At 33.1% G+C, this 25,588-nt stretch overlaps 1 protein-coding gene across 5 annotated transcripts in view; it reads right to left on the reverse strand.

Moving 5' to 3' along the window:
- Positions 1-25,588, reverse strand: part of ATP11B (ATPase phospholipid transporting 11B (putative)) — a 115,944-nt gene that overhangs the window by 44,247 nt on the left and 46,109 nt on the right. For all 5 annotated transcript variants that reach the window (XM_046657973.1, XM_046657974.1, XM_046657978.1 and 2 more), the window contains 13 exons: positions 24,953-25,103; positions 23,869-24,066; positions 17,770-18,012; positions 17,003-17,178; positions 16,499-16,567; positions 15,110-15,183; positions 14,933-15,036; positions 12,236-12,417; positions 10,511-10,714; positions 5,705-5,858; positions 4,388-4,490; positions 1,604-1,749; positions 318-377 (listed from right to left, as the gene is read on the reverse strand). In XM_046657973.1, coding sequence (XP_046513929.1) covers positions 318-377; positions 1,604-1,749; positions 4,388-4,490; positions 5,705-5,858; positions 10,511-10,714; positions 12,236-12,417; positions 14,933-15,036; positions 15,110-15,183; positions 16,499-16,567; positions 17,003-17,178; positions 17,770-18,012; positions 23,869-24,066; positions 24,953-25,103 — 1,864 coding nt within the window. The remainder of the gene's footprint in view (positions 1-317; positions 378-1,603; positions 1,750-4,387; positions 4,491-5,704; positions 5,859-10,510; positions 10,715-12,235; positions 12,418-14,932; positions 15,037-15,109; positions 15,184-16,498; positions 16,568-17,002; positions 17,179-17,769; positions 18,013-23,868; positions 24,067-24,952; positions 25,104-25,588) is intronic.

A 25,588-nucleotide genomic window follows, 5' to 3' on the forward strand; every position in this document is an offset into this window, starting at 1 on the left:
GGGATTTTTACAGAAATATTACATGTAAGTTGAAAAAAGTTACCAAAATTCTCTCATAACCTGTAAAAAGTTAGTATCTATTTTTCAAAAGGCATCCAAATTAAAATATATTTTGATATTAACACTCACTTCAAACTGAAAATCAGAATAAATAAATATTATGAATGCCATACTAATTAAATACACTAATTGGAAAAGTTTTGTCCTATTATCTGCAGGACTAGAAAAAATGGACAAAGTTCTTCCAAGTATCTACGAAAAACTGAACACACATACTTTATTCTAAAAGGATAAAACAAAAGCTTCTATTTACTTACTTGCTGAGAAAACAAACAGTAGAACTGATATAAAAATTGGGGTGTGATAAAGCACACATTCTGAAAAACAAGATTAAAACGAAACAATTAAAACATTTGGGCCTAAAAGAGAAACAATTTCTAAAAATGGCTATTAAAAGAATTCAAAACACAATCTCAGTTGATATGGTAAGTAGAAGAACTGCCCATAAGAACTTGTCTATATAAAATGGGAAAATAGGATTCCCATTTTATTAAAAAATGCCTAAAAGTATTCTAAGCAGCACTGCCAAATGTCAGAATAAAGATACTCTTGATTCCTTTCCCTGCCAAGCAATACCATAATTTTGAATTTACAACTTTCCAACTATTATTCAGTACTTTTCATATATAGTACAATAAGTAAGGTTACTTAAACTGTTGGGCTATAATAGCTTTAAAATGCAAAAATATTTAAAACACAAAAATGGAACAATCAAAACATCTTTCCATTTTAATACACTTATGCCACAATAAAGCTATAATAATACGCTAGAAAAAAAAACTATCATCTATTAACACTATGCAATCTATCTTTTCTTTCATTGTCTTGCAGCTATTACTTAATTATAGGAATAAACGCAATAAAGGACACTCTGCTGTATTAAATGTCTCGGTAGTCAGGGGCTCTTAACATGGGTTCCACAGAACCCCGCCCTCCCCAAAAGGGTCAAGAGATAGAACAGTATTTCAACATAATTAGTTTTCTTGTAATCCTACCTATTTTATTTTATGCATCTAAAACCCCTACACTGAGCAGTAGTTTATACATCTCATTAGACTACCAAATGGTCATTCATGGTACAAAAAAGATTACAAACCTCTGCTTGAAACCACCATATTGAAGTTAAACAAAACTTATTACTGGTTCAGGACAAAACAACACTAAAGAAATCAAATTAGTTGTGTTCTAATCTGCATAGAATAAAATATATCAATTTTAAGTGTAAATTTTGATGTGCTTTGACAAATTTATACACCCATGTAACCACCACAATCAAATTAGAGAACTGTTCTATCATGCAAAGTTCTCCTATATTCCTTTCCAGTCAATTCTATCACCCGCACCCCCAGCCTCCAGCAATTACTGATTTGCTTTCTGTCAGTATACATTAGATTTATGACAAAATAATCAAACCATATGCCATAAACTGTTATTTTCACTTATAGAAACAATTTTTAAGAATATATGATAACAGCATTCCTTAAATTGAAACTTCAAATTACTATGGCAGTAATTGATTCTAAAATATCTCCATGAAACTCACCTTATAAAAAAAATACTGTACAAGGGTAGCTATTCTAATATAATAAAAATGACCATGAACAAAAAGCAATTTGGAGAGGAATTTAAATCTAGCTATTGCATAGTCACTGTTTCTTGCAGCTTGTCTTCCTTCTTTACCCATGATTCCTGTAATAAAGGAGACAAAAAGGCAAGTTCACTGATAACTGCTAAGCATAATTTTCATGATATATCTGTAAATATCTTAATTATCTATAGCAGCTGAACCTGGACTTAGGATCACTGTATCCTAATATACAGCAGATAGCAGATTCCCAAAAAGTTGTTCTACTTAAATCAAATTTGTAATTAATAAAAAGCTACAATATATACACCAGGTATATAACACAAATTTTCAAAGACTATAATAAAATAAAACACAATTAATATAAAAATAATATAGAAAGTTCAGCATCTAATAAGAACCTCAATTTTTACACTAATAAGCACAACGTACTAGTTAACAGATTTCTAATGGAAAGAGTGCTATAAAAACAAAGCTTTAACATCACTATTTCCAAAGAACATAAAAAAAATCCAAATTGATTTGAACCTAGCAAAAATGAGCATGTTTAACTGTTTTAAAACTTTCACACATAAATCAAACAAAATGTGCTTTTTAAAAGGAAAGTATACAAATCACTTGAAATCTGTACATAATGTTATCGATAAATAAGAGTACATTTCTTTTAGGTTACAATAATCTCTAGGTTTCAAAGAGTTATTGCCAAGTTTATTTTTTCAATCTGAAAGCAGCTTTGAAAAATTATTTTTCAAAATTAAAATTTTTAATTGTTTTCATAAAAGAATCAAAATGTTCTAAAATGTACAGGTAAAGACAATCACCTATATTCATAACACCTAGAGAAAAACACTATTTTTAGTCTATATCTTTTTAGAATTTTTCCTTCTGCATATTTTGGGCGTATTTAATATATATGGGATTATCTGTTTTATAATCTGCTTTTGTCACTTAATACATTATGAACATTTTTTATATTTCTTCGTCAACATATTCATTTATTTTCTTAAAAGAAATTCCTGGATGCATAATTGCTAGGTCAATAGGCACACATTTAAAATTTTGCTATACACAATAATGCAGAGTGTACCAATTTACACTCCCACTAACATTGGATTAGAGCATTTGTTAATCTATACCTTTGCCAATTCCAGCTTTTATCAATCTTTGTAATTTTTGCCAATCCGATAGGCAATTTTAACTTGCATTCTTTGATTAATAGTGAGACTAAACAATTTTTTCATGCATTTAGTTATTTGAGGTTTCTCCTTTTGTGACAACTAATGGCTCACATCCTTCCACACATTTCTATTAGAGTGTTTTCTTATTCTCCTTAATTTGCTAAGACCTCACATATTAGGAATATTAAGACTTTGTCATCTATTTTGCAAATATTCTTTACTAGCTTGTCTTTAAAACGTGTTTTTGAGGAGTGTTTCTGCCATACATACCAATCTTTTCCTTTATAGTTCTTTGCTTTGTTTGATTTTGTACTTAGAAGATCCTTTCATACCTCAAATTACAGGATTATTCATTAAATTTTTCTTCTATTACTTTCATGGTCTTTAAAAATTATTTAAACCCTTAATCCACTTGGAAAAATTTGTTTTGCTATAAGCAATGGAAAGGGACCCAACTTCTCTTTTTCCCCCCAAATAACTAGCCAGCTATATCAGTATTTGTTTTTATCAAATAATTTGTTTCCATACTTATTTGAAACATCTCCTTTGTTATACACTAAATTTCTAGATTTTTGAATCTATTCTAGTCACTGGTCTGTCTGTTATCATACTAGAGACAAACTGTTACAAATATTGTAGCTTTTTATTCTTTAACGTATGGTATAGGAAGTTATCAAATTGCTATGGAGATTTATGGGAAACAACAGCGTACGAACTAGAAAGAAAATTAAGTTTTCAAAATGAAGAGTAAATTATCCCAAAGAGGAAGGAGCGGATTTGAGACATACACTGGAAATATCAGACTCGATAATTACTCATCATAGGACATTATAGAGGCGATACCAGAGCAGGGACTAGCCTAACTCTACAATTCTACGTTTCAACAAAAAACTCATACTTTTCTCTTTAGCTTCTGTATTTGTATAATAAAATTATTGAGGAAGACAGGTCAGAACACGGTTTAAATAGCAAATGATTGATAATTTAAATATAATATTAGTATTCCGAATCCACTAAAAATTTTAGGCAAAAACAGAAAAGAAATTAGAATAAAGGTTATTAAATTAGAAAACTATTTGCAATTTTATATTATAGTTTGGTGTAATTTCCTGTCTTTAAAATTGTCTTTAAAATGAGTTGCAGAATCTGTAGGTTGACAAATAAAGTAAACAATAATAGCATCTAAAGCAAGAATTTAAAACCATGAAGGCAACTATGGAAATCACAAACTTAGAGGTTAAAAATGACAAAATAATGTGTGAAAGCACTTTAAAACGTACAAAATGGCATGTAAAAATAAAGTTACTTTATTATGAAGGAGAATTGACAAAGATAAAATTCACTTATATGGTACTTATTTCCTTGAAAATTTGGAATTAAAATATTCTAAATATTGGGCTTAATTATAATAGGCTTCTGATGGGAATATACTGTGATATATTACCATGTTCTATTTAGTTTTCATTCATATATTTGATATTGCACTTTAGTCTACAAAAGGAAATCTCAAAATCACCAAATAATTATATCAACTTTAAAAGTTCAGGAAAAAAAAATCAATCACCTATGCCAACATGTGCTTCTTGTATCATGCTTACGTCATTAGCACCATCACCAACAGCCAATGTTATAGGTTTCTCAGGTGAGACTTTTATCAGTCTTATTACCTGAAAGACACACAACTAATTAGTTACTTATGATAAAATTTCAATTTTCTTGTATTTATATAAAGTCATTTATCTGAAATGACTCTGTTGTAAGAACAGTAGAGTAATAAAATTAATTTTATATTAGACAATAATATGCACTGGGGTTCATTTTTTGAGGGATGTCTCCATTAAGATGTCAGAAATGACACAGCAAAACAGAGTACTATCTTTGAATTTTATGATGAGAAGCAAGAATCTTTTAAATACAACTTAAATTTCTAAAAAGCTTAATAATAAAGTGTGCAAAAAAATAATTACACTTAATTGAACTTTGTCTGGCAAAACTTTTTCTTTCTCAAGAAATTATTCTTTCACTTGATACAGAAGATAATTATCTTCTCTTGTAATAAAATTTAAAAAAATTTTAAAAGCAATCAACATTAAATTTAATAAAATCAAAAAAAGGATTTCTTTAGAATTGTTGAACATACATTTATAAAGAACCTAGGCGTTAGCTCTGTTTGGTCTCCAGTTTTAGTCTCCATAGACTGGGGTATGTGAATTACAATAATATAGGCATTGTAGCAAAATTCCAAGAAGCCAAAAAAAATTGGATGTCTAATTTATTACCCCTGTATGTGAAACAATCAGTGTTTAGATGTGCACTGTGACAGTTACAGTCTAAGACTCCAAATACAAAAATATTTGTATAGGCTTTCATTTGAATCAAAGTTAGCTGAAATTTAATTATTTCCTGTATACAGCTTCACATCACAAGTTAATTGGCTTTTCAACTTTTTGCTAAAGTTCTATTTATCACTTAATAGCCATTTTCAACAAAGAGATTATTACTTTATGAGAACGCAAGAATAAGCAGAGATTAACAGAACTACCTGAAGGTGCAGATGAATTGAAGTCTCACAGCTAAGTAACTAGTTAAGTAACTAACTTGTGAAACTTCAGTTATCACAGTTCAAATTTGTATCTTAGGAAAATCAGAAACTGCTATTACAGACTTTCTAGATCATTATGAATAGCTGAAACTTTAATATTCCTTCTGAAAATTCCAAAGGTTTAAGGTACACGGTTAAAATTCATAATATAAGAAGTAACTGACTCCTAGTAAGATTCATATATTGCATACCACCAAATGGAACTAGATAAGGCATTAACCTTAAAGAATACTTTTAGATCTAAATATCTTTATGGAACTTTTTATAACACAAACATACCTTTGCTTTCTGCAGTGGTGCCATACGACAGCATAATACAGCTGAACAATTTCTGCAAACATCCATAAATAGTTTTTCATGCTCCCTGAGTGCAAGAGAGAGGCTGGTCCCATCCACCACGAGGCCATGTTGAATCACGTGATCCTCTTTAATTCTAAGATAGAAAATAATTATATCTTCTGTAGGACACTTTGAAGCCATATTATTTACACTCATTTACTAAACAAAAGATTTTTACTGAACCATTCACCCATGGACTTTACTCTTACAAAACTGATAGATCAGGGAACAAACTGAGTTGTATTACCTGACAGTTGAGATTAAGCAGAACTGACAGTGACTGATATGATGAGTAAAACAGATGTATTCAATTTTACAATGAATTGATATATAGATTTAGTAACTATATTTTCTAAAATGTGAATTATAACACATAATCTGAGGATACTGTCTCAAATTGTGAGTATGAAAAGTCTTACAAAAATAAAAATGTTATTAGTTACACATTTAGCAATTCCTAATTAAAAAAATTAAATGAAATCAACAATGCTCAGGAAATTCAGGAGCTAGATTCATCATGTGTGTAAGTAGGAAGGAAAGGAAGGAAGGAATCATAACTGCCTCTTCATATTAACCCCTGTAACAGACTGTAATGCCAGATATTACTATGGTGGAACATGGATCACACTTCCCTTGTGACCATATGCTACACGAGTACTACTCAAAGTATAGTCTGATTACTGGCAGCTGGGTAAACTATTCATTGCCTGAAGAGACAAGAAGCTTGCATGAATATGTAAATCAACTACATTTCTGAGCACACTATTTTAACAGTTTCTCTTCACTCCCCGTTTGGTAATAAGACTTTCTCGATGAAAGAAGCAGTGCACAGATTTACATTCTGGTGCAAAGTCCTTTATGTTTTTGAAGGCCAGCACTCAGAGTAGCACAGTGCTACATCCACAAGGAAAATACTATAGTTCACCACTGGGTTCAAAGGATAGAAGACTGCTACAGAGAAATATCCCTCCAATTTTATTTTATTTTTTCCCCTAGCTTTATTGAGATTATTAGTGACATAAAACGTAAATTTAAGGAGTGCAATGTGACGATTTGACACATGTACATATTGCAAAATGATTACCACAATAAAGTTAGTTAACACCTCCATCCCTGCATGTAGTTACCATTTTTGTGTGTGTAGCAATAACATTTAAGATGTACTCTTTTAACAACTTTCAAATATATAATACAGTACTGTTAATTAGAGTCACCATGCTACACACTAGATCTCCAGAACTTAACCATCCTATAACTGGAATTTTGTACCCACTGACCATGTCCCCACTTCCCCTAGACCCCACCCCCTGGCCACCATCATTCTATGATTTCTGAGTTCAGCTTTTTCAGATTCCATGTATTAAGTATTTGTCTTCCTCTGTCTGAATTTTTTCATTTAGCCTAATGCCCTCAATGATCTTCCACACAGTCACAAAAGGCAAGATTTCCTTCTTTTTTATGGCTGAATATTTGTGTGTGTGTGTGTATCTTTATACATCGTATAAAGATACACACACACACAAACACAGCTAAACACATCACATTTTTTTTATCCATTCATCCATCAATGGACACTTAGGTTGTTGCCATTCTCGGCTATTGTGAATAATGATGCAAGGAATATGAGGGTACAGATATCTCTTCAACATAGGGATTTTATTCCTTTTGGATAAATATTCAGAAGTGGAATTGCTGGATCATATGGTAGTTCTATTTTTAGTTTTCTGAGGAACCTCCACAGTGTTTTCCATAGTGTCTGTACCCTCGATTTTTAAATGAGAAGTAAGACTATTAAATGAATAACAAGCTATAAAAACTAAATATATATTGATAGATTTCAGTCTTGTAATATTAATAAAAATCTTTTGAATTAAAACGATGTCTTTCATACTATGCCTAATCACTGTTGTGTTGCACTGTAACTAAAAAGTGGTAAAAAATTGCCTTTTATAACATAAACTTTTATGACGTAAATTTCTTAAAAATATATTTTTCTTTTCTTTATTAATTCTCTAATATCTGAAATCAGCACCTACAGTGACTGTTTTTCCTCCCTGGTGGCCAAACTTTACTTAGCAACCTGTGCTGCCTCCAATGTGTTCAGCGTAAGCACTGCCTGAGAACATGCCTCGGAAGAAGGAACAGCAGCCAAAAGTGGGACAAAGGCGATCAGTTTTCCTAGGGAAATTTCCCAAGGCACACTAATAAAGTTTTCCTCTGGCTGGGCTTCGTAAATCAGCAAATTAGCTGAGAAGAATCCATGAGATATTTATGAAATATGGAAAAGCATCTCACAGTTCTGGCACATATAGATAGCACCTGCTCATCTCTGTAGCCTCATGTCTCAATACTTCCCATACCCTCTCCCATCTATTCCATTCTTTGGCCATACCTAACTAGAATCAATACCTTGAATGAGCCTCTTTCTCAGCTCTAGGAATTTGCATACACTGCCTCCTTTGCTTCTCTGTGTTACTCTCTGATCATTTAACATTTCAGCTCTTAGGAAATAACACAGTCATGAGTTGTTCCACAAAATTTCCCTCTTCTGTCCACTCAAAGCTTTCTGTTCTTGCCTTAGTTACAATTCAGGTGTGACAGGTCTATGACAATATATTTACTTCTGTTTTTTCTACATTCTAAGTATTCTGAGAGTAAACAATACACCTTACATGACTTTGTGTTCCAAATGCCTAGATAGGAGACAATCAGTATATGTTTGTGAAGGAATGAATATGTAAATTAAAGCTTTCAAAGGTAGAGAATTCTTTGCTCCATCCAATGTTTTTAGAATAGACACTTCCTGAAAGCCTGTAAATCAAAATCCTATTGACTTACATGATTCTCAGAAAGTATGATTGTCTCAGAAAGTATATTTCACCAAAAAGGTGGTATCTTTAAAATATAAATAAATTTCACATAGCAAACCTAAAATTCATTTTAAGCTATAGTCTTCACTTTATAATACAGCTTTTGTACAAAAAGGGAAATGAACAACATCCAAGATCTCAACAGATTTACTAAAAGCATATATATAGTAGACTTCCAGAAAATATTTTAAACACAAATAATTATCTTTAGATGGTTGATTATGTTATTAGCCATCATATCTTCTTTATCATTTCCAGCAATTTTTAAATGGACATTTATTACTTTTATGGTCAGGAATAATATTTTAGAAGGCATATTCAAGTAAATGATTCTGAGAAATTAATTTATATGTTTTAGAGAGCTCTCCTTGATACTTAAATGTTTAAGTAACCATAATGGTGCTAGGACTGCTCTCAAACTATAGTATAATTATCTAGATCAATCACCTTTTTGAACTCAAGCACTGAACCTTCTGAGAGGTGTAGTGTCTCTTTAAAACATCCCTTAAATAAGTTTTTCTTTGATGAAAGCCAGAGTTTAGTACCATATCAATGCCTGCATAACAAAAGTAAATAAAGCACTAAATGTACATTGACAACTGTGGCATAGCCTTTTCACGTTTGTTTTTCTGCATTAGTAGCACAAGACTGCAAATGACAGGTACTTGTAGAGATCTAAGATGCCTACACACGAGCAACACTGGTGCTTACACTGAAGCACTCCTTAATTTACTGTGAAAAAATTAGACTGCGTTAAGTGGGGGTTCCTAAATAAAGTTGATCTGCCTATAAACAATTGATTTAAAAAAAGAGAATGGATTTAGAGTACAAATACTTAAGAAATTATCTTTGAACAGTAAAACACAAATTTCCCAATTTGGTCATGTGAACTAGATCAGCGGCTGGAAAATGTTTTCTGTAAAGGGCCAAGAAGTAAACATTTCAATTTTAGGTTTTGTGGGCCAAGAGGCTAAATTGAGGATATTATGCAGGTACTTACACATAAAAGAGGAAATAAATTTTGACAAAATTTTTACTGACACAGTAAAAAATGTAATAAAAATAATCAAATATAATTTTTTTTATAACAGAAGTCTACTGATGAGAAGAATGGACATTTTTTGGGGGGGAGGAATAACATTTTACTTAACTGGGGTTCAAAGTGAGTGTTCCCTAGCATCAAAATCAATTACAAACGTCCATCTGTTAATGCTGATCTGTAATGAGACTTACATTTTAATACAACAGAACTGTCTGTAATAAGATTTTATATTTCATCTTTGAATATGTCTTTTTAAAGAGGTGGCATATTAAAGTGTCACTGAATAATAAACACAATGCTTTGCTATCTAATTTGATAAAATAATCAACACTCCACTGTGCTTGAAAAGTGTAATATTAAAAGCCTGTTTTTCTTTTCTAGTTTGGACATGATGGGTAAATACCGATAATAAAAGTACAGTAAAATACGGCAATATGTGTGGCACTCAAAACACTACCGAGTTATAACTGTGTCTTTGTGACATGCAGTGTAGGAAGCAGCAGTGAGGAATGATAAAAGTGCTTCTTCAGGTCTCTGTCACAAATAGTACTCAACCGTGCTGTTGTAGTGCAAAAGCCTTCACTGATAATATGTAAATGAATGTATGTGAATGTGTTCCAATAAACCTTTATTTACAGACACCAAAATTTGAATTTCATACAATTTTCACAATGCAAAATACTATTCCTCTTTGGATTCCTTTTCATCTATCAAAAAACGTAAAAACTATTTTGAGCTCATGGGCTGTAAAAACAGGCAGTGGGCCATTTGTGGCCAGTGAGCCATAGTTTGCTTGACCCCTGAACTCTGCGATCCAGATAATTATATTCTTACCTTCTGGCAAGCTGCCTCAATTGTTCAGCACAATCGCTGTCTGATTTCTGGTTTGTAAGTTCGAGAATGTTCATGGTTCTGTGAAAATGTCCACATGATAAACTCACACTAACAGCTGTTTCATGTTTATCTCCAGTAAGCACCCATACTTTGATACCAGCCATTCTCAACGCTTCAATAGTTTCTCGAACTTTATCTTGTAGTCTGAAAATTACAAAAAAAACAGAATTAGAAGTAGAGAATAATTTTTTGACTCTATTTTAAGTATAAACCACATAGTATAAGTAAGGTAAATTCTGGGCTCCTTGATCTAGGAATGTTACAATAGAGTAATACAACTGATATTTTTTCCCATTAGGGAAGAAACAGGAATAACCAAATTAACGATCATTTGATTGAAATAAAATCTACAACTTCCTATTTTAAGAGTATATCTTTGGGGCCAGCCCAGTGGCACAGTGGTTAAGTTCACACATTGTGCTTCGGTGGCCCAGGGTTTGCTGGTTCGGATCCTGGATGCGGACCTATAAGCCGCTTGTCAAGCCATGCTGTGACAGGCGTCCCACATATAAAGTAGAGGAAGATGGGCATGCATTTTAGCTCAGGGCCAGTCTTCCTCAGCAAAAAAAGAGAGGTAGATTGGTGACAGATGTTAGCTCAGGGCTAATCTTCCTCAAAAAAAAAATTAACAACAACAACAAAAAAGAGTACATCTTCAAAGTTGATTTTTATAGACCCAAACTAAGTATATGGTCTTCATAAAGTCCTATTTTGTTACAGTCTTAAATTTCAAATTAGAAGATTTTCCTCTTTTTTTGATATGAAAATCTCATATCAGTAGTTTAATAATCAGACTGTGGACAATAAAGGACTACATAGCCTCAGGTGAATCTCAGAAATCTCATGAGGACAACTCAACAGTAAATGAAAACCTAAATTAAAAAAAAAATGCAATCACCCTTAGATCTAGGGGGTAGAGGAAAATATAACAACAGGCTTAATTTGTAGAATTCAATTTAATTCAAGAAACTGTTAAACATACATTGAGATACATGCTGGGGAACAAAGACAAAGAATAAATGGACCTCAAGGAATTCACAAGCTAACAGAGAAAGTCTTTAAATAATTATAATATACTGCCACAAGGACAACATTGAACTACCTACAAAACATGGAGACTTCACAAAGAAGAGAATTTTTAATCCTGTTAGAGGTCAGAAAAGGTCTTACTGGAGTGGGGGTAATATCTGAGCTACACTTTATGAATAGGTATTCACAAATGAAAAAGAGAAGAATGGTCCAGGCAGAAGGTACAAGGAACAAAGGCACAGAATAGAATAGCTTTAACTATAGCTGTTGTTGAGAGGAGAACTACAGACAGTTTGGTACTGTTGCAGCATAAAGTGGAAGGGGGCTGTGGTGGGAGGTGAGTCTGGAGAAGTAAGCAGGTGCTTCAAGTCACTGTGTGGCACCTGCGAAGTATTCTAAAAATTTGAGCCTATAGGTAAAACCACAGATAGCTGGATTCTTTCATCTATTTCAGATATCTGACTAGAACAAAAATTCCATATACTAAGTGGGAAAAATTAAGGCTTGAACTGTCTATTTTGATTTTAAATACATTACAGGATGTTAATAAATGGAATTTACGTCATAAATTAGAAACACTTGGCTGTAAAAATCTTACAAGAGAAAAATGATACTGCCTATTTATCTGATACTTACCTGTCTTCTACTGCTGTAGCTCCAAGTAATATCAGGTCTTTCTCTATGAACTGGAAGACATGTGCCAATTTCTCTTCCTGTTGTTGCAAGGCAGTCCTGGCTTCAAAGAGGCGTCTGTCTATTTCCTCATACTCTTTAGATGTCAACTGTCTATAGGCCATACACAGAGTTCTTAGCCCTTTCTAAAACAGAAAAATTAAAGACAGAAATTGAACGAAAAAAACTACTGGGGAATCAAGAAGTCACTGAAATAAACTGAGGACCCCATTACCAAAAATCTATTTACAAATAACTTAAAAAGTACTATCATTTAGCGATAGGAAGTAAATGAAATGTCACAAAGCCCTAATGATCTGAGTTATGGGACACATATTATCACAGGTCTTTCAATTTCTGATGAGTTATTAAAAAGTTGCTCAAAATAATTAAGGTCACTAAATTGTAGAATATTAGAGCCTGGTCAGGATCATAAAGATTATCTTATCTGTGTGTGGTTTTAAAACTGTTTTACCTAGAAAGCCAGGAAGTTCTATAATGATACGTTTAGGATTGTCAAGAGAGAGGCAGCGCCAGGTTCTACTCTCCTGTTTTTAACCACTATGAATCCAATTTTATTTACTTCAACAGAATTTTTTTTAACCAAAGGGGACCATAATTTCCTGAGGGTTCATGGTATGACAAATTCGCAATTCAAATAAAGAAGTCTGTAAGGTGGCCATTATTAAACAAACAATTCTTTCTAGAGTCAATGAATGAATGATTTTAAACTGTATCACTGGGGCCGGCCTGCGACCGAGTGGTTAAGTTTGCGGCCTCTGCTTCCGCACCCCAGGGTTTCGCCAGTTGAGATCCTGGATGCAGACATGGCACCGCTCATCAGGCCATGCTGAGGCGGCGTCCCACATAGCACAACCAGAGGCGCTCACAACTAGAATATACAACTATGTACTCAGAGACTTTGGGGAGAAGAAGAAAAAAAAAGAAGATTGACAACAGATGTTAGCTCAGGGGCCAACTTCAAAAAAAAAAATTAATAAATTGTATCATTATATCTTCACTGGTGAATTGGAATTACACAAAATTTAGGAATATATATATTTGATTATCTGCTTCTACTGGCTTCAAATTTTCTTATGGTGTTAATATTTGAAGTTGGCATCTAAATCTAAAAGCTTATAAAAAAGTTCCTTTTCTTGCTATATATTTTCCTCAGAAAAACTCAAAACAAATGTTCTAACAACAGAACTTGGAAAGGGTAGATTTCAAAATACTATAAGACACTATTTAGTAGATTTCTAAATATTTGCATTCATTGATTTATAAATGACCCACACCTATAACTGTTTCTCTTAAATAAAAGTTAAAAGACCATGAGAGTTATTAATATATAAAATTAATTAATTTGTTCTACAACAAAAATTTATTGAGTGTCAACTATGTGCCAGCATTGTTCTGGATATTAAAATGATAGCAAGGTAGAACAATGTCTTTGTTCTCATGGATGTTACATGTTACAGTGTGGTAGATGAACTAGATCATAAACAATTAGAAAACAAAAAATGGCAGAAAAGAAATGATAAGTAAAGGAGGCAGGTGAGTAGAGATGAGTATGGAGCATACATTTACAGAAATGCAGAAGTGAGAGATGATGAGGTCCTAAGAGTGACAGAGAGCTGCTGAATAATCTTCCTGTTCACACGAATTGTAGCACTTTGTTTTTATAAGACTCCCCCACATTCTTTTATTAAGAAGACATAATTCACAGACCATAAAATTCACTCCTTAAATTCAGTGGTTTTTAGTGTATTCACACAGTTGTGCGGTCATTACTACTATGTCATTCCAGAATATTTTCATCATCTCCAAAAGGAATACCATAGCCATTGACAGACACTTCCCTTTCCTCGCTTCCTCCAGCCCCTGGCAACCACTAATCTGCTTTCTGTCTCTATGAATTTGCTTATTCTGGATATTTCATATAAATGGGATATGTGGCCTTTTTGTGACTCTTCTTTCACTCAGCACAATCTTTTCAAGGTTCATCCATGTTGCAGCATGTATCAGTACTTCATTCCTTTTAATGGCCAAACAACATTGCATTACATGAATATGCTACATCGTTTAAGCCATTCATCAACTGACGGACATCTGGGCGTCCCCATTTCGTGGCTATTAGGAATAATGCTGCTAAGAACATCTGTGTACAAGGTTTGGTGTGGACCTATGTTTTTGATTCTCTCTGTACACCTAGGAGTGGAATTGCTGGGTTACATAGGAACTTTATATTACTCTATGCCCTACAAGGAAGTGTCAAACTATTTTCTTAAGTGGCTCTATCATTTATAGTCCCACCAGAAATGTATGAAGGTTCGTTTCTCCATATCCTTGGGATTGCCTTATATATTTTTAGTAAACCTTCCTTCGTAATATAGTAATTTGAATGGTCCATACAGCCATAAGTGCCCTGACTGTAATAGGTTCAAAGAGAAAGCTCGCAAGTTAGCAGGTTAAAAGTAAAATTTTAACCAAAGAATGTGGAACCAACACATAATGTAACAGAACTGCAGAATTTCTATAATTTTTGATAAACTACCAATGCAAAAGTAAAACCCAAATCTTTCACACATATATATACCTGTGTGTGTGTATATATATCTTTCTTTTAGAGTTTTTTAAATCATAGAAATTTGTACTCACCAAAGCAAATTCATCTACATGAATTCTGGTTTTTTCTATTTCTCCACCTATACATTTAGGGAGAATTGATGACTCAGCTCCTTTAGCAAATAAAAACTTCTCACCTAAAAATAAAAATGAATCATTAAGCTTTTAATATTAAATAAATAAAAATTCATGAAAGTTTAGATTGGTTACCTGAAGGTGCCTGAACAATAACACTCATTCTCCTACGATCCGAATCAAATTCCAGAACATGAAGTAGTTTGTACCTAAGGAAAAAAAAAAAATAAGACAAAAACTTTACTTTTTTTAATACTATTGTGCATATTGTAAAGAATAACTATAAAAGATAAAACGGTTAATTTAGAAAAAGAAATTAATCTCAACTACATTTTCAAGATGATGGGTTGTGAATCATTAATAACTCAGAAGATAGAAAAAGAAGGAACTGATATTTATCGAGCACTTAGCAAATGTCATGTACTTTACATACCTTATGTCATTTAATATGCATGAGAACCAAAGGAGGTAGGTTTTATCTCATTTTACAGAAGAAGACTATTAAACTCAGAAAGATTAAGTAATTTGTCTCAAGTTAAATAAGCTTGTGAGTGGCAGAGGAAGGACTGGAATCCCAGATCTGCCTAGTTCCATGTTTTTCTCACTAAAAAAGGTGACTGATTCTCAATTCTTTTTTCTGCCAAAACACACCTGAGAAATACAACACACTCAAATTAGTAACAGGGCTCATTAGAGCAGTGATTCTGAACCTGGGACAGGGCATGTGTGTACAGATGGGGGAAGAAAAGCTTCTCCAGGGAGCTGTAAAAGAATTTGTGTGGATGAGTCAAGTGTGGCTTGAAAAATCTTCTGGATGAATGTATACAATGATGCACATACAGAATGCTTTGCACATCTCAAAGAAAAACCCTGAGTGAGATGATGGTTTATAAGTTGATTAAATGAGCTAGACAAGCTCCCACATGAAAGCGGCCAAAGAATAAGCTCTATGTAGTTTGGAAAACCACAGCTAGAGTTGAGATATGATTGGAATTGATAAACCCATGAAAGGTATGAATATAAGAATAATGGACCAACTTATCAAACAGTGAAAATACCGGAAATAAGACAGCTGTTCCTTAATGTTTAAAGATGAAATCATAGGAAATATAAGGAAGTTTTTCTTTATTTAGTGAGTAGAAACCTAGGAAAGTCATTACCCCAGGAGTGTATAAAACACATAAGTAAATTCAAGAACCACTAAGCGAAAATACAGGTGAAAGATTCAGAGCAGAATACTGCAACGAGATGCAATGTAATAGTGACATCATTCTAGAGCAGCGGTCAGTAAACTTTTTCTGTAAAGGGCCAGATAGTAAATATTTTAAAGCTTTGTAGGCCATATATGGTTTCTGTCACATGTTCTTTTCTTAAAACAACTCTTTAAAAACGTAATGTAGTTTGCAGGCTGTACAAAATAGGTTGTAGGCCAGATCTGGCCTGTGGGCCACAGTTTACTGATGCCTGTTCTATACTAAATACTTAATATAATATATGAAAAATTACAATGTAGAAAAAAATTACCGTTCCAGTTTTCCAAGTGTTTTAACTTCCACAGTTTCTTCAGAACTGCCAATAAACACAACGCCAATTCTACGGATTAAAAAGGAAAAGGAAAATTAGATTTAAGGGATAATATTTCATATTTCACAATGTCATTATAACTTAGCTTGCATAAAAACATTTAAAATATAAGTTTAGGACATATTTTAAAATATTTATTTTGAATAGAGCATTATTTTTAAGAACTTGAAGGATCAGAGTAGGGCCAAAACAATACACACACAAGTATTTCTCACAAATTATATTATTCATATTTCATAGTAACCAGATTTTTAAAGATACTTTTTCGAAATGACTCAATGCAAGCTTCACAAACTTCTGACACATTTCAAATTCTCATTTAATTTAAAATGCACTTCTCCTTTATGTGTTTATGAATTTCGTCTGACAATTTAAAGTAATTTTCTAGTGTTTTCACGTTTTTATTTAAAAAGCGTTTTTCGGAGGATTTGGAAATTAAACTACCTTGCAGCAGCTTCCACTAGTGCTTTTTCATCTGGTGAAGATGCATAGTACTCTAACTGGGAGGGTGCAAGGTTCGATTGCCAAGGACCATCACCAATGCCATCAGTCTGAACACTGCTAATCTGTACAGTGTGACAGAGACTGACTGCTTTAAAGAAGAGATCATGTTTTTTAATCTGCAGAAACATAATTAATATACACAATAAAAAAAAATCCCCAAATAACATTTAGGAAACCAGAAACAGAATTCTAAAAAATGTCAATAAATACAGTTAATAATTTGGTAACCTAAGATCTAGAACAAGAGTGTTACAATCTTGTATTGCCTGAATAATAATATCTGGTTGCTTCTGACTCCAAAATGTAAAATGTCACATTTGCTTATGACCCTTTAACATACGAGTATCTTTAGAGGAGGCATAACCAAATAGCAAGTAAAGGTGAAAACTCTTTTGTGAAAGAAGAGAGGTTTCAAAAAGAAATAAATTTAAGCTCTGTTTCTCAGCAAAGTCTTCTTTACTTCAAGGCAGTAAGGGCTTTCCTGAACTTAGTCCCATTTAAATACCCAGAAAAATAAGGCAGAAACATATTAAGTGACAAGTTAAACTGGGTTATGACTACAAATTCTCAGTGTTGAATCAAAGGATGTACATTTCATATATATCTTCCTTGCCCCACTAACACTTAAACTTCTCCTACAACCCACCAACTACCAAAGAGAACTATTTCAAACGAAACTCCTATTTATTAATTTAAAAATTACTTACTAGTTCAGTTTCATTTTCAGGACTGCTTCCAAAAGAGGAACTGGTTGTAAAATGGGATAAGTTATTAAGATGGGGTAAACTACTAAGATAAGATAAGTTTCCTTCTGAAGAGTCTGGTGATGGTCCTTCAGATACAAGTCTACCATTGATTTCTTGGTACTTTATGCCATTAATTGAACATTCCCGAAACTGCATCTCATTTTCCGTCAGTGTACCAGTTTTATCTGTAAACACATACTCCACCTACAGAGAGAAAACAAACCTTTGTGTTCATGGTCCTATGTTAAACAGAAAAATCTTGTCCTCTGTCTCCTGAAGTCAAGTTTACCTATGAACTCTGATATACTGATGCTGAGATTCTTATAATCCAAGCACAACTGAATAATTAAAGATGCTATGGAAACAAAACAGGATAATACAAAATATTTTAAATCTACATATACTTTGAAGTTTCTAGCATCTTCAGGTGCATGTTCATCTGTAGAGTGGACTGATAATGTGGTATTAGTATTTCTTTTATATCTCCTGGATAAGGAGTTTTTAACTAGCAAAAAAGATCAAGAATGATCTTTGAGCAAGGGTGGAAGGGATGTTTAATAACCTAGAATGTGAAAGGGAATAGTCTAGGAGAAATGCTACAGAGCTGAGTACAGGAACACAAAATGATAGCAACACAAGAAGTCAAAAGTGGGAAGTTGTCTAAAATAGACAGGAAATTGAAAACAGGGAAGGAAACAAATTCAGTAAAAAGGAAAAATGATTAAAAGAGAATATTTTAAAGAGTAGACAAGACATATAATTTTATTACTCTTTGAGACAAACTCAAGAAAAACCCAAAAGAAGGAAGGTCCACAAAGAGAAGGATGACATAGTGAAGTCCCGATACAACTAGGATCATGGTGAGGATTTTACTACTGAAATGATGACTGAGAAAGAAGGCATTTAAAAAGGCAGGCAGACATCACAAAAAAAAAAACTACAACAAACTTCAGACCAACACCCCCTACGAAAATAGACAAAAACCAAACCCAGAAACATATAAAACAGATTATATACCATAAACATGTAGAATTTATCCCTGAAATGCAAGATTGGATCAACATATACAAATCAATGAAACCCAACATATTAATAAAATGGTACTTGTCTTTTATTCTATTAATAAAATGAACATCTTGATAGATGTAGAAAGAGCATCTAACAAAATCTAAACCCTTTCATGATAAAAACATTTAACAAATTAGGGATAGAAGGGTACTTCCTCAACCTGACAAAATGTATCTACAAAGAACCCATAGCTAGCATCATACTTAATGGAGAAAGACTGAATGCTTCCTGAATCCCTAAGTTCAGGAATAAGACAAAGATGTCTGCTCTTGCCACTTTTATTCAACACTGTACTGAAGGTTCTAGCTGGGGTAATTAGATAAGAAAAAAATAAAAGGTATTAAGATTGAAAAAGAAGAGATAAAACTATCTCCATCTGTAGATAACATGACCATGTATACAGAAAATCCTAAGGAATCCACTAAAAAACCACTAGAACTAATACATAAGTTCAGCAAGATTACAGAGTAAAAAGATCAATACACAAAAAAGGGAGGTAAAGTTGGAAAAAAATTGTTTTGACCAAGATAATAAAGATAAGTGAGAGACTGTACTTTAAAGTTCATATTCTTGAGAATATTCAAGAAAAATACAACATCTGAGACACAGGAATTCTGCTATGTAAAGTAATAACAAAATCCAATGACTGTGCAGCACTCACTACATTCCAAGCACCGCTAAGTGTTCTAACTCATTTAATCCTCTCAATAACTCCAGGATAGGTACTAATAGTATGTATACTTTAGAGAAGAGAAAACTAAGAGTAAAGTTAAGCAACTTATCCAGTCAAAGAGCTAGCAAATGGTGAAACTAGAAATAAAAGATAAAATACTTTATCTTCGCTATGTTATGCTAAAGGTTGCCCAGTATCTACAGAAAATGTTGAATTCTAATTTCAAGTGACATCTCTTTAGAGAGATGTCACTTACCTATGCAATAAAAAACTTTTAGATCAGGAAGAATAATGAGAATGAGGTGTAAAAACATTACTATGATAAATATACGAGCGGTCAAACAGAAATAACACTCCAAAGTTGATTAGAATAGAGACAGACCTATCAGTCATGGAGGATTCTACAGAATTAAGATTAGATGAAAGGGACGAATAAAATAGATTAACATTGATTTAAAAAAATATAAAATCAACAAGTTTAATTTTTTAATTCTGGTGATAAAGAGATCACTGTACACCTTCATAAGAGTAGTTTCTTGAATAGTGAGGAAATGAAAGGACATAGGAGAGTGTGAAATAAAGTAGACTTCATAAACATAAAAATAGAATAGGAATAGAGGCAATAAACATATATGAAGTACTGGTAGGCTTAAAAGCTAAAAGAGGGGCTGGCCCAGTGGTGTAGTGGCTAAGTTCACGTGCTCTGCTTTGGTGGCCCACGGTTCACAGGTTCAGATCCTGGGTGTGGATCTGCATGCTGCTCATCAAGCCATGCTGTGGTGGTGTCCCACATAAAAAATACAGGAAGATTGACACAGATGTCAGCTCAAAGTCAATCTTCCTCACCAAAAAGAAAAAAAAAGTAAAAAGAGAGGCTGAGATGAATTAGAAATTAAAGAAAGTTATCACTTAAAGTTTCTTAAAAAGGGAGCAGATATAGGTATGCATACACAGCGTGAGCTTCTAGAAAAATGATATTCTATCACGAAGGAAAATGGAGGAGGAGAAAATTGGGATAGAAAAGGTGAAAGGAAAGAAAAAATGGAAAAAAATATGTTCAGCAAAGCAGGAAAAACAGGCTATGTTTTTAGGTCTTGAATATGTGATACAAAATTAAAGAAATGTGACATAAATTAATATTTAGCATAAATTATTAAAGCTCCCTAAATGCTACTAAAAATAAATGGATAAACTTTTGGTTAAAACCGGCAGGCTGAACAAATGTAATTCTCTCTGTTCCACTTGAAATTTCACCAAAATAAGAGTAAAGGAATAAAAAACCCCCAAAGAGAATGGCAGAAGACGCAACATGAGAAGGGAGACTTGATGAATTTGGAAGATGAAAAGGAGACGAATGAGCGGTAAGTGACTCAGTAGGACTTAGAATCTGAAACCTAAGCACTGGGGGAAATCTCTTCTCAGAAACTGCCAGGAGGCAGATGTGCCAGCTGCCACTGAATGTGAGAGTACAGGATGAGGCTGAAGGTGGAGGTATTAGGAGCTGTCTGAATCCTGAAATCTCTTCATAACTTGCAAACTTGAGACCGCCATGCACTCACTGGAGCAACAACTGGAAGGTTTATTCCCTGGAGGTTGAACCGGAGAGAATGTGAACTCTGCGAAAAGCTGAAAACAGGCATGGGGCAGCTTTTGGAAAAGAGATGAGGCAGTGCACTAAAAATAGGAAGATTTCTACTTGACGACTGCAACAATCACAAGCAGCAAAAATACTAATTTCAGTGCTTCTCTCTGGGGAAACTGAGGAAAGACCAACACTGATATTTTGGGATACCCCAAAAAACAGCTGGGCTGCCAGGCTTTTCTAGGGAAAACTTTTAAACTTTTAAAAAACCCTGAAGATTAGCATTCATTTGAGGATCACCCTCTCCTCGAAAGGTAGAGTCTAAAACAAATTACAGTCAGTTCTGCTCTAACATTGTCTTGAAAACACAAATTTATTATAAAGCGCTTTATCAATATGTAAGGGAACAATTTGAGCATAATGTGACTTTGCGTTTGGTTATGCACATTTTTGTCTGTCAGAAACACTAAGTGAATGCAGAAAATTGCACCTAAGCTGTGTAGGAATACATGAAATGTACAAAATTCAAAGAGTTACTGGTTATCTCAGGTCATCATGTGTGTTATGAGCCACACCCATCCACATCTGGCGTTACAACTTTCCTTCTATTTTCAGATAACCTTTCTTCCAATACTTCACAATAACACTTAAGTTGAAATATTTCTGATACCCACTTCCAAAAGTAAACCTCAGGTCTTTTTCAAGATAAAGTGCCATATTTATTGTAGTATTTATGTATTTCTTAACAATTTAGCAAGTGCTGTTTTTATTGGGTTCCTATCTTTTTATTTTAAATGTGTTACTGACAAAGTTTTAGTTGTACCCCAGTCCTATTTTCCCATAAGCCCTGTGGTTTTTTGTTTTGTGTTTGTTTTTGGTGAGGAAGATTAGCTTTGAGCTAATATCCATTGCCAATCTTCCTCTTTTTTTGCTTGAGGAAGATTAGCTTTGAGCTAATATCTGTGCCAATTTTCCTCCATTTTGTATGTGGGTCACCACCATGACATGGCTTAATGAGTGGTGTAGTTATGCACCGAGATCCGAACCTGTGAACCTGGGCCAGTGAAGCAGCGCACTGGACCCAACCACCATGCCATGGGGCTGGCCCCAGCCCTGTGATTTTTGCTGAGCAATTCTGCATAGTGCAGTGACTTTCAGGAATGCATGTCACATTAAAGCAGAACTGACTGTACTGAAAAAGACACTGGGAGCAAACACAGAAAATGCAGGGAGCAGAAGGCTTTAAATAGACTAGCATTAGTCTTCTCAGAGAGGTGAAAGAATAAATTATATTCACAAAACAGGAATAAGATACAGTCAAAAGAAGACTATTCAGGTATACTGGAATATTAGAAATTAAAAATATTACAAAAGAAATAAAAGAAATCAAAAGGTAAGTGAAAAGATAAAGTTGATGAATTCTCCCAGAAAGCAGATTATAAAAACAAATGAGTAAATGAAAATTGAAAACCAATGTAAGAGAATTAGATAAACACCCTGACATCCAAATAATAAATTTTTAAAAACCCCACAAAACATAAAAAGATGTTATCAAAGAATTAACACAAGAAAAATTCCTAGAACTGAAGGACATGTGTTACCAGATTGAAAGAGCTCAGTGTGTTTCCAGACTGAAAGGGTCACAGAGTACACTGCTCAATGAAAAAAAAAGGACTCACAGCAGGATACATCATCATGAGATTTCAGAATTATTGCATAAAGATCCTAAACACTTCCAGAGATTAAACAACAGATCATGCATAAAGAACAGGGAATCAGAACGGCACTGGATTTCTCAACAGCAACATTGGAAGCTAGAAAAAAACAGAGAAATGCTTTTGGAATTGTGAGGAAAAATAATTTCCAACCTGGGATGCATTACCCAACTAAATTATTAATCAAGTGTCAAAAAAGAAATAAAGATATTCTCAGATATCGAAAGTCTCAAAATATTTTCCTCTCACGCATCCTTCTTCAGGATGAAAAATTATTATTATTATTATACGTGTTCCACCAAAATGAGAGAATAAGCCACAGGTGGGAAGACATGGGAAGCAGGCCCAGAAAGAAGTCCAAATTGAAGCAGGAAGATAAAAGGCTCCAAAAAAACTGCTGCCAAAGAAAAAGAAAAAGAGAGAAATAGAGAGAAAGAGAGGAAAGAAATCCTAGATCACCTGATGTGTTTGCATATGTACACAGATGTTTCATATATTTGTCAGAGACTTGTATGTAGTATATGGAAATTAAGCAAATGAAAAACAGAGCAATTAACTCTAGGAGAAACAAATATATAAAAAAGAAAATGCAATTATAGTATTACAGGGCACATATAAAGAACTAGCAATTAGTGAGCAATACTAAAACAGTCATAATAATGTCAATAAATATTAAATCGCAAATTATGATATAACAATATTGGGGGGCTATGGAGAGGTAAAGTGAGTATGCATGTGTCTGGGTATGTGTGTGGAAGTAGTGTGTAAGAGTTATATCTTTACATTCCATAGTAAATAATGTCTAAAATTTAAAAATCAAGAAAGAATATTATATAAAAATATAGTGTTAAATAATGGAAGAAATGGCTTAAGACTTAAAAATGGAAAACAGGAATTAGGTGTGCAGCAAAGTAGGGCTGTCTTTTGGTATGAGCCTCATAATATTTTCTGTTTTATTAGTCTTTGTGTAAGTACTGTTTTGACAAAAACAACAAATTAGAAAAACAAAACATCATTTTTACCTGTCCAAGCTCTTCATTCAGATCAGAAGTATTGACTTGTGCTTTCTGATCTGATTCTTCATGATAGAGATCAAGATCCCAGCCAATAAAAAACGATCCAAGAAATTTCTGCATTTCTACTGTCACGTATAATGAAATTGGAATGATGAAATTGTAGAGTACCAAAAAAGCAAGGAAGTCTGAAATAAATCTCAGAATCTACAAAAAGAAATTTTTTTTGATAAGAGAAAATATATGAGAATTTCTTCAGTATTACTGAAGAAAATTATCAGAAAGTTTCATGTCTAAACAGACAATCAACTACACTGAAATTCACTTATTGAACTCTCTTATTAACACATTTCCTTTGGTTGTTTTGTTGCTCATTAGAATCTTGAACAAAGTGAAAAAAGAAAAGGTTAAATTCAAATTACTTAATTTATTACTTCAATGGCATAGAAGTACCACATTCTAACACACACTCTGTGAAAGGTAAAATAACTAATTGTGAGTAATACTGAAAATATGTTCCTATGATTATCTGTTTTATGGTCTCTTGAGATTCAAATTTGTCTCCAATATTTGTATTTTTAAAGTGAAATTTGGAGAAGAACTATTTACCAAAATTGCAGGTTAAATTCTCTTGGTAGTCCATATTTAATCAGTTTAAAACTTTATATGACATAATTTGTATTACTACTTCATACCATTAATAGACGGACAGGAAGACTCCTTGAATTACACTGACAGAATTGAAAATAAATCAACCTACTCTTTAATTCACTTATACAGTAAATGGAATAAAAAATTGAACTTGTAGTACTGAAATGGAATGTCAATGGAAACGATTTAAATTTTTGTGATCTCTTGTAACTATTCAAGTCATGCCATAGGGAATATAAGTACTTACACCCTAACATGCCAAAGGCATATAACACTACAAACATGCTGGCTACTCTTCGTTTGCAGTGTCCTTCTGTTACCTTTCAGTAGTAATTGTTTAAGGAAATCAAAGTAGTCATTCCTATCAGAAGTCAGTACCAAAGCAATAACTGTGCCAAAGAATAAAGTTTCCTTTACAGGAGTCAAGAACACCATAAAATACCTTACTACTATTTCTTTGATGTTCTGTTTTTTGGTTATACCAAGGTTCATCCCATTTTTCTTCAGCTTGCCATGTATATTTCAAGATAGTACTGATGATGGCTTCAGCAATAAGGATTATGAGATAAATGATCAAAAATGTGTTCATTGACCTGAAATGAGAAAAAGAGAATGTAAAACATACCAATTACATGTTATTATATTCATCTGCTTGGAAATTAATACTGGAATTAAATAAGATAGAAAAATATGTAAGATATTACGGTAGCTATTTAAAGGACACAGTCTGTTTTTAAGAAATGATCATTCAATAGAATCTATTTACTAGCCATAAAAGAACCAATACGTAAGATTACAAACCTACTTACTATAGTTAAGCTACTGTTCAAAATGCTTATAGTATATAAACATAAAAATGATTATTTTTGACCTCCTCTTTTTTTTTAAGATACACTTTTTTTTTGGTGACAAAGATTGGCCCTGAGCTAACATCTGTTGTCAATCTTCCTCTTTTTTTCTTTCTTTTTTTTTCTCCCCAAAGCCCCAGTACAAAGTTGTATATCCTAGCTGTAAGTCCTTCTAGTTCTTCTATGTGGGATGCTGCCACAGCATGGCTTGATGAGCAGTGCCACGTCTG

This window comes from Equus quagga, chromosome 4 (assembly GCF_021613505.1).
Source record: "Equus quagga isolate Etosha38 chromosome 4, UCLA_HA_Equagga_1.0, whole genome shotgun sequence".
In the NCBI taxonomy this organism is placed as follows: domain Eukaryota; kingdom Metazoa; phylum Chordata; class Mammalia; order Perissodactyla; family Equidae; genus Equus; species Equus quagga.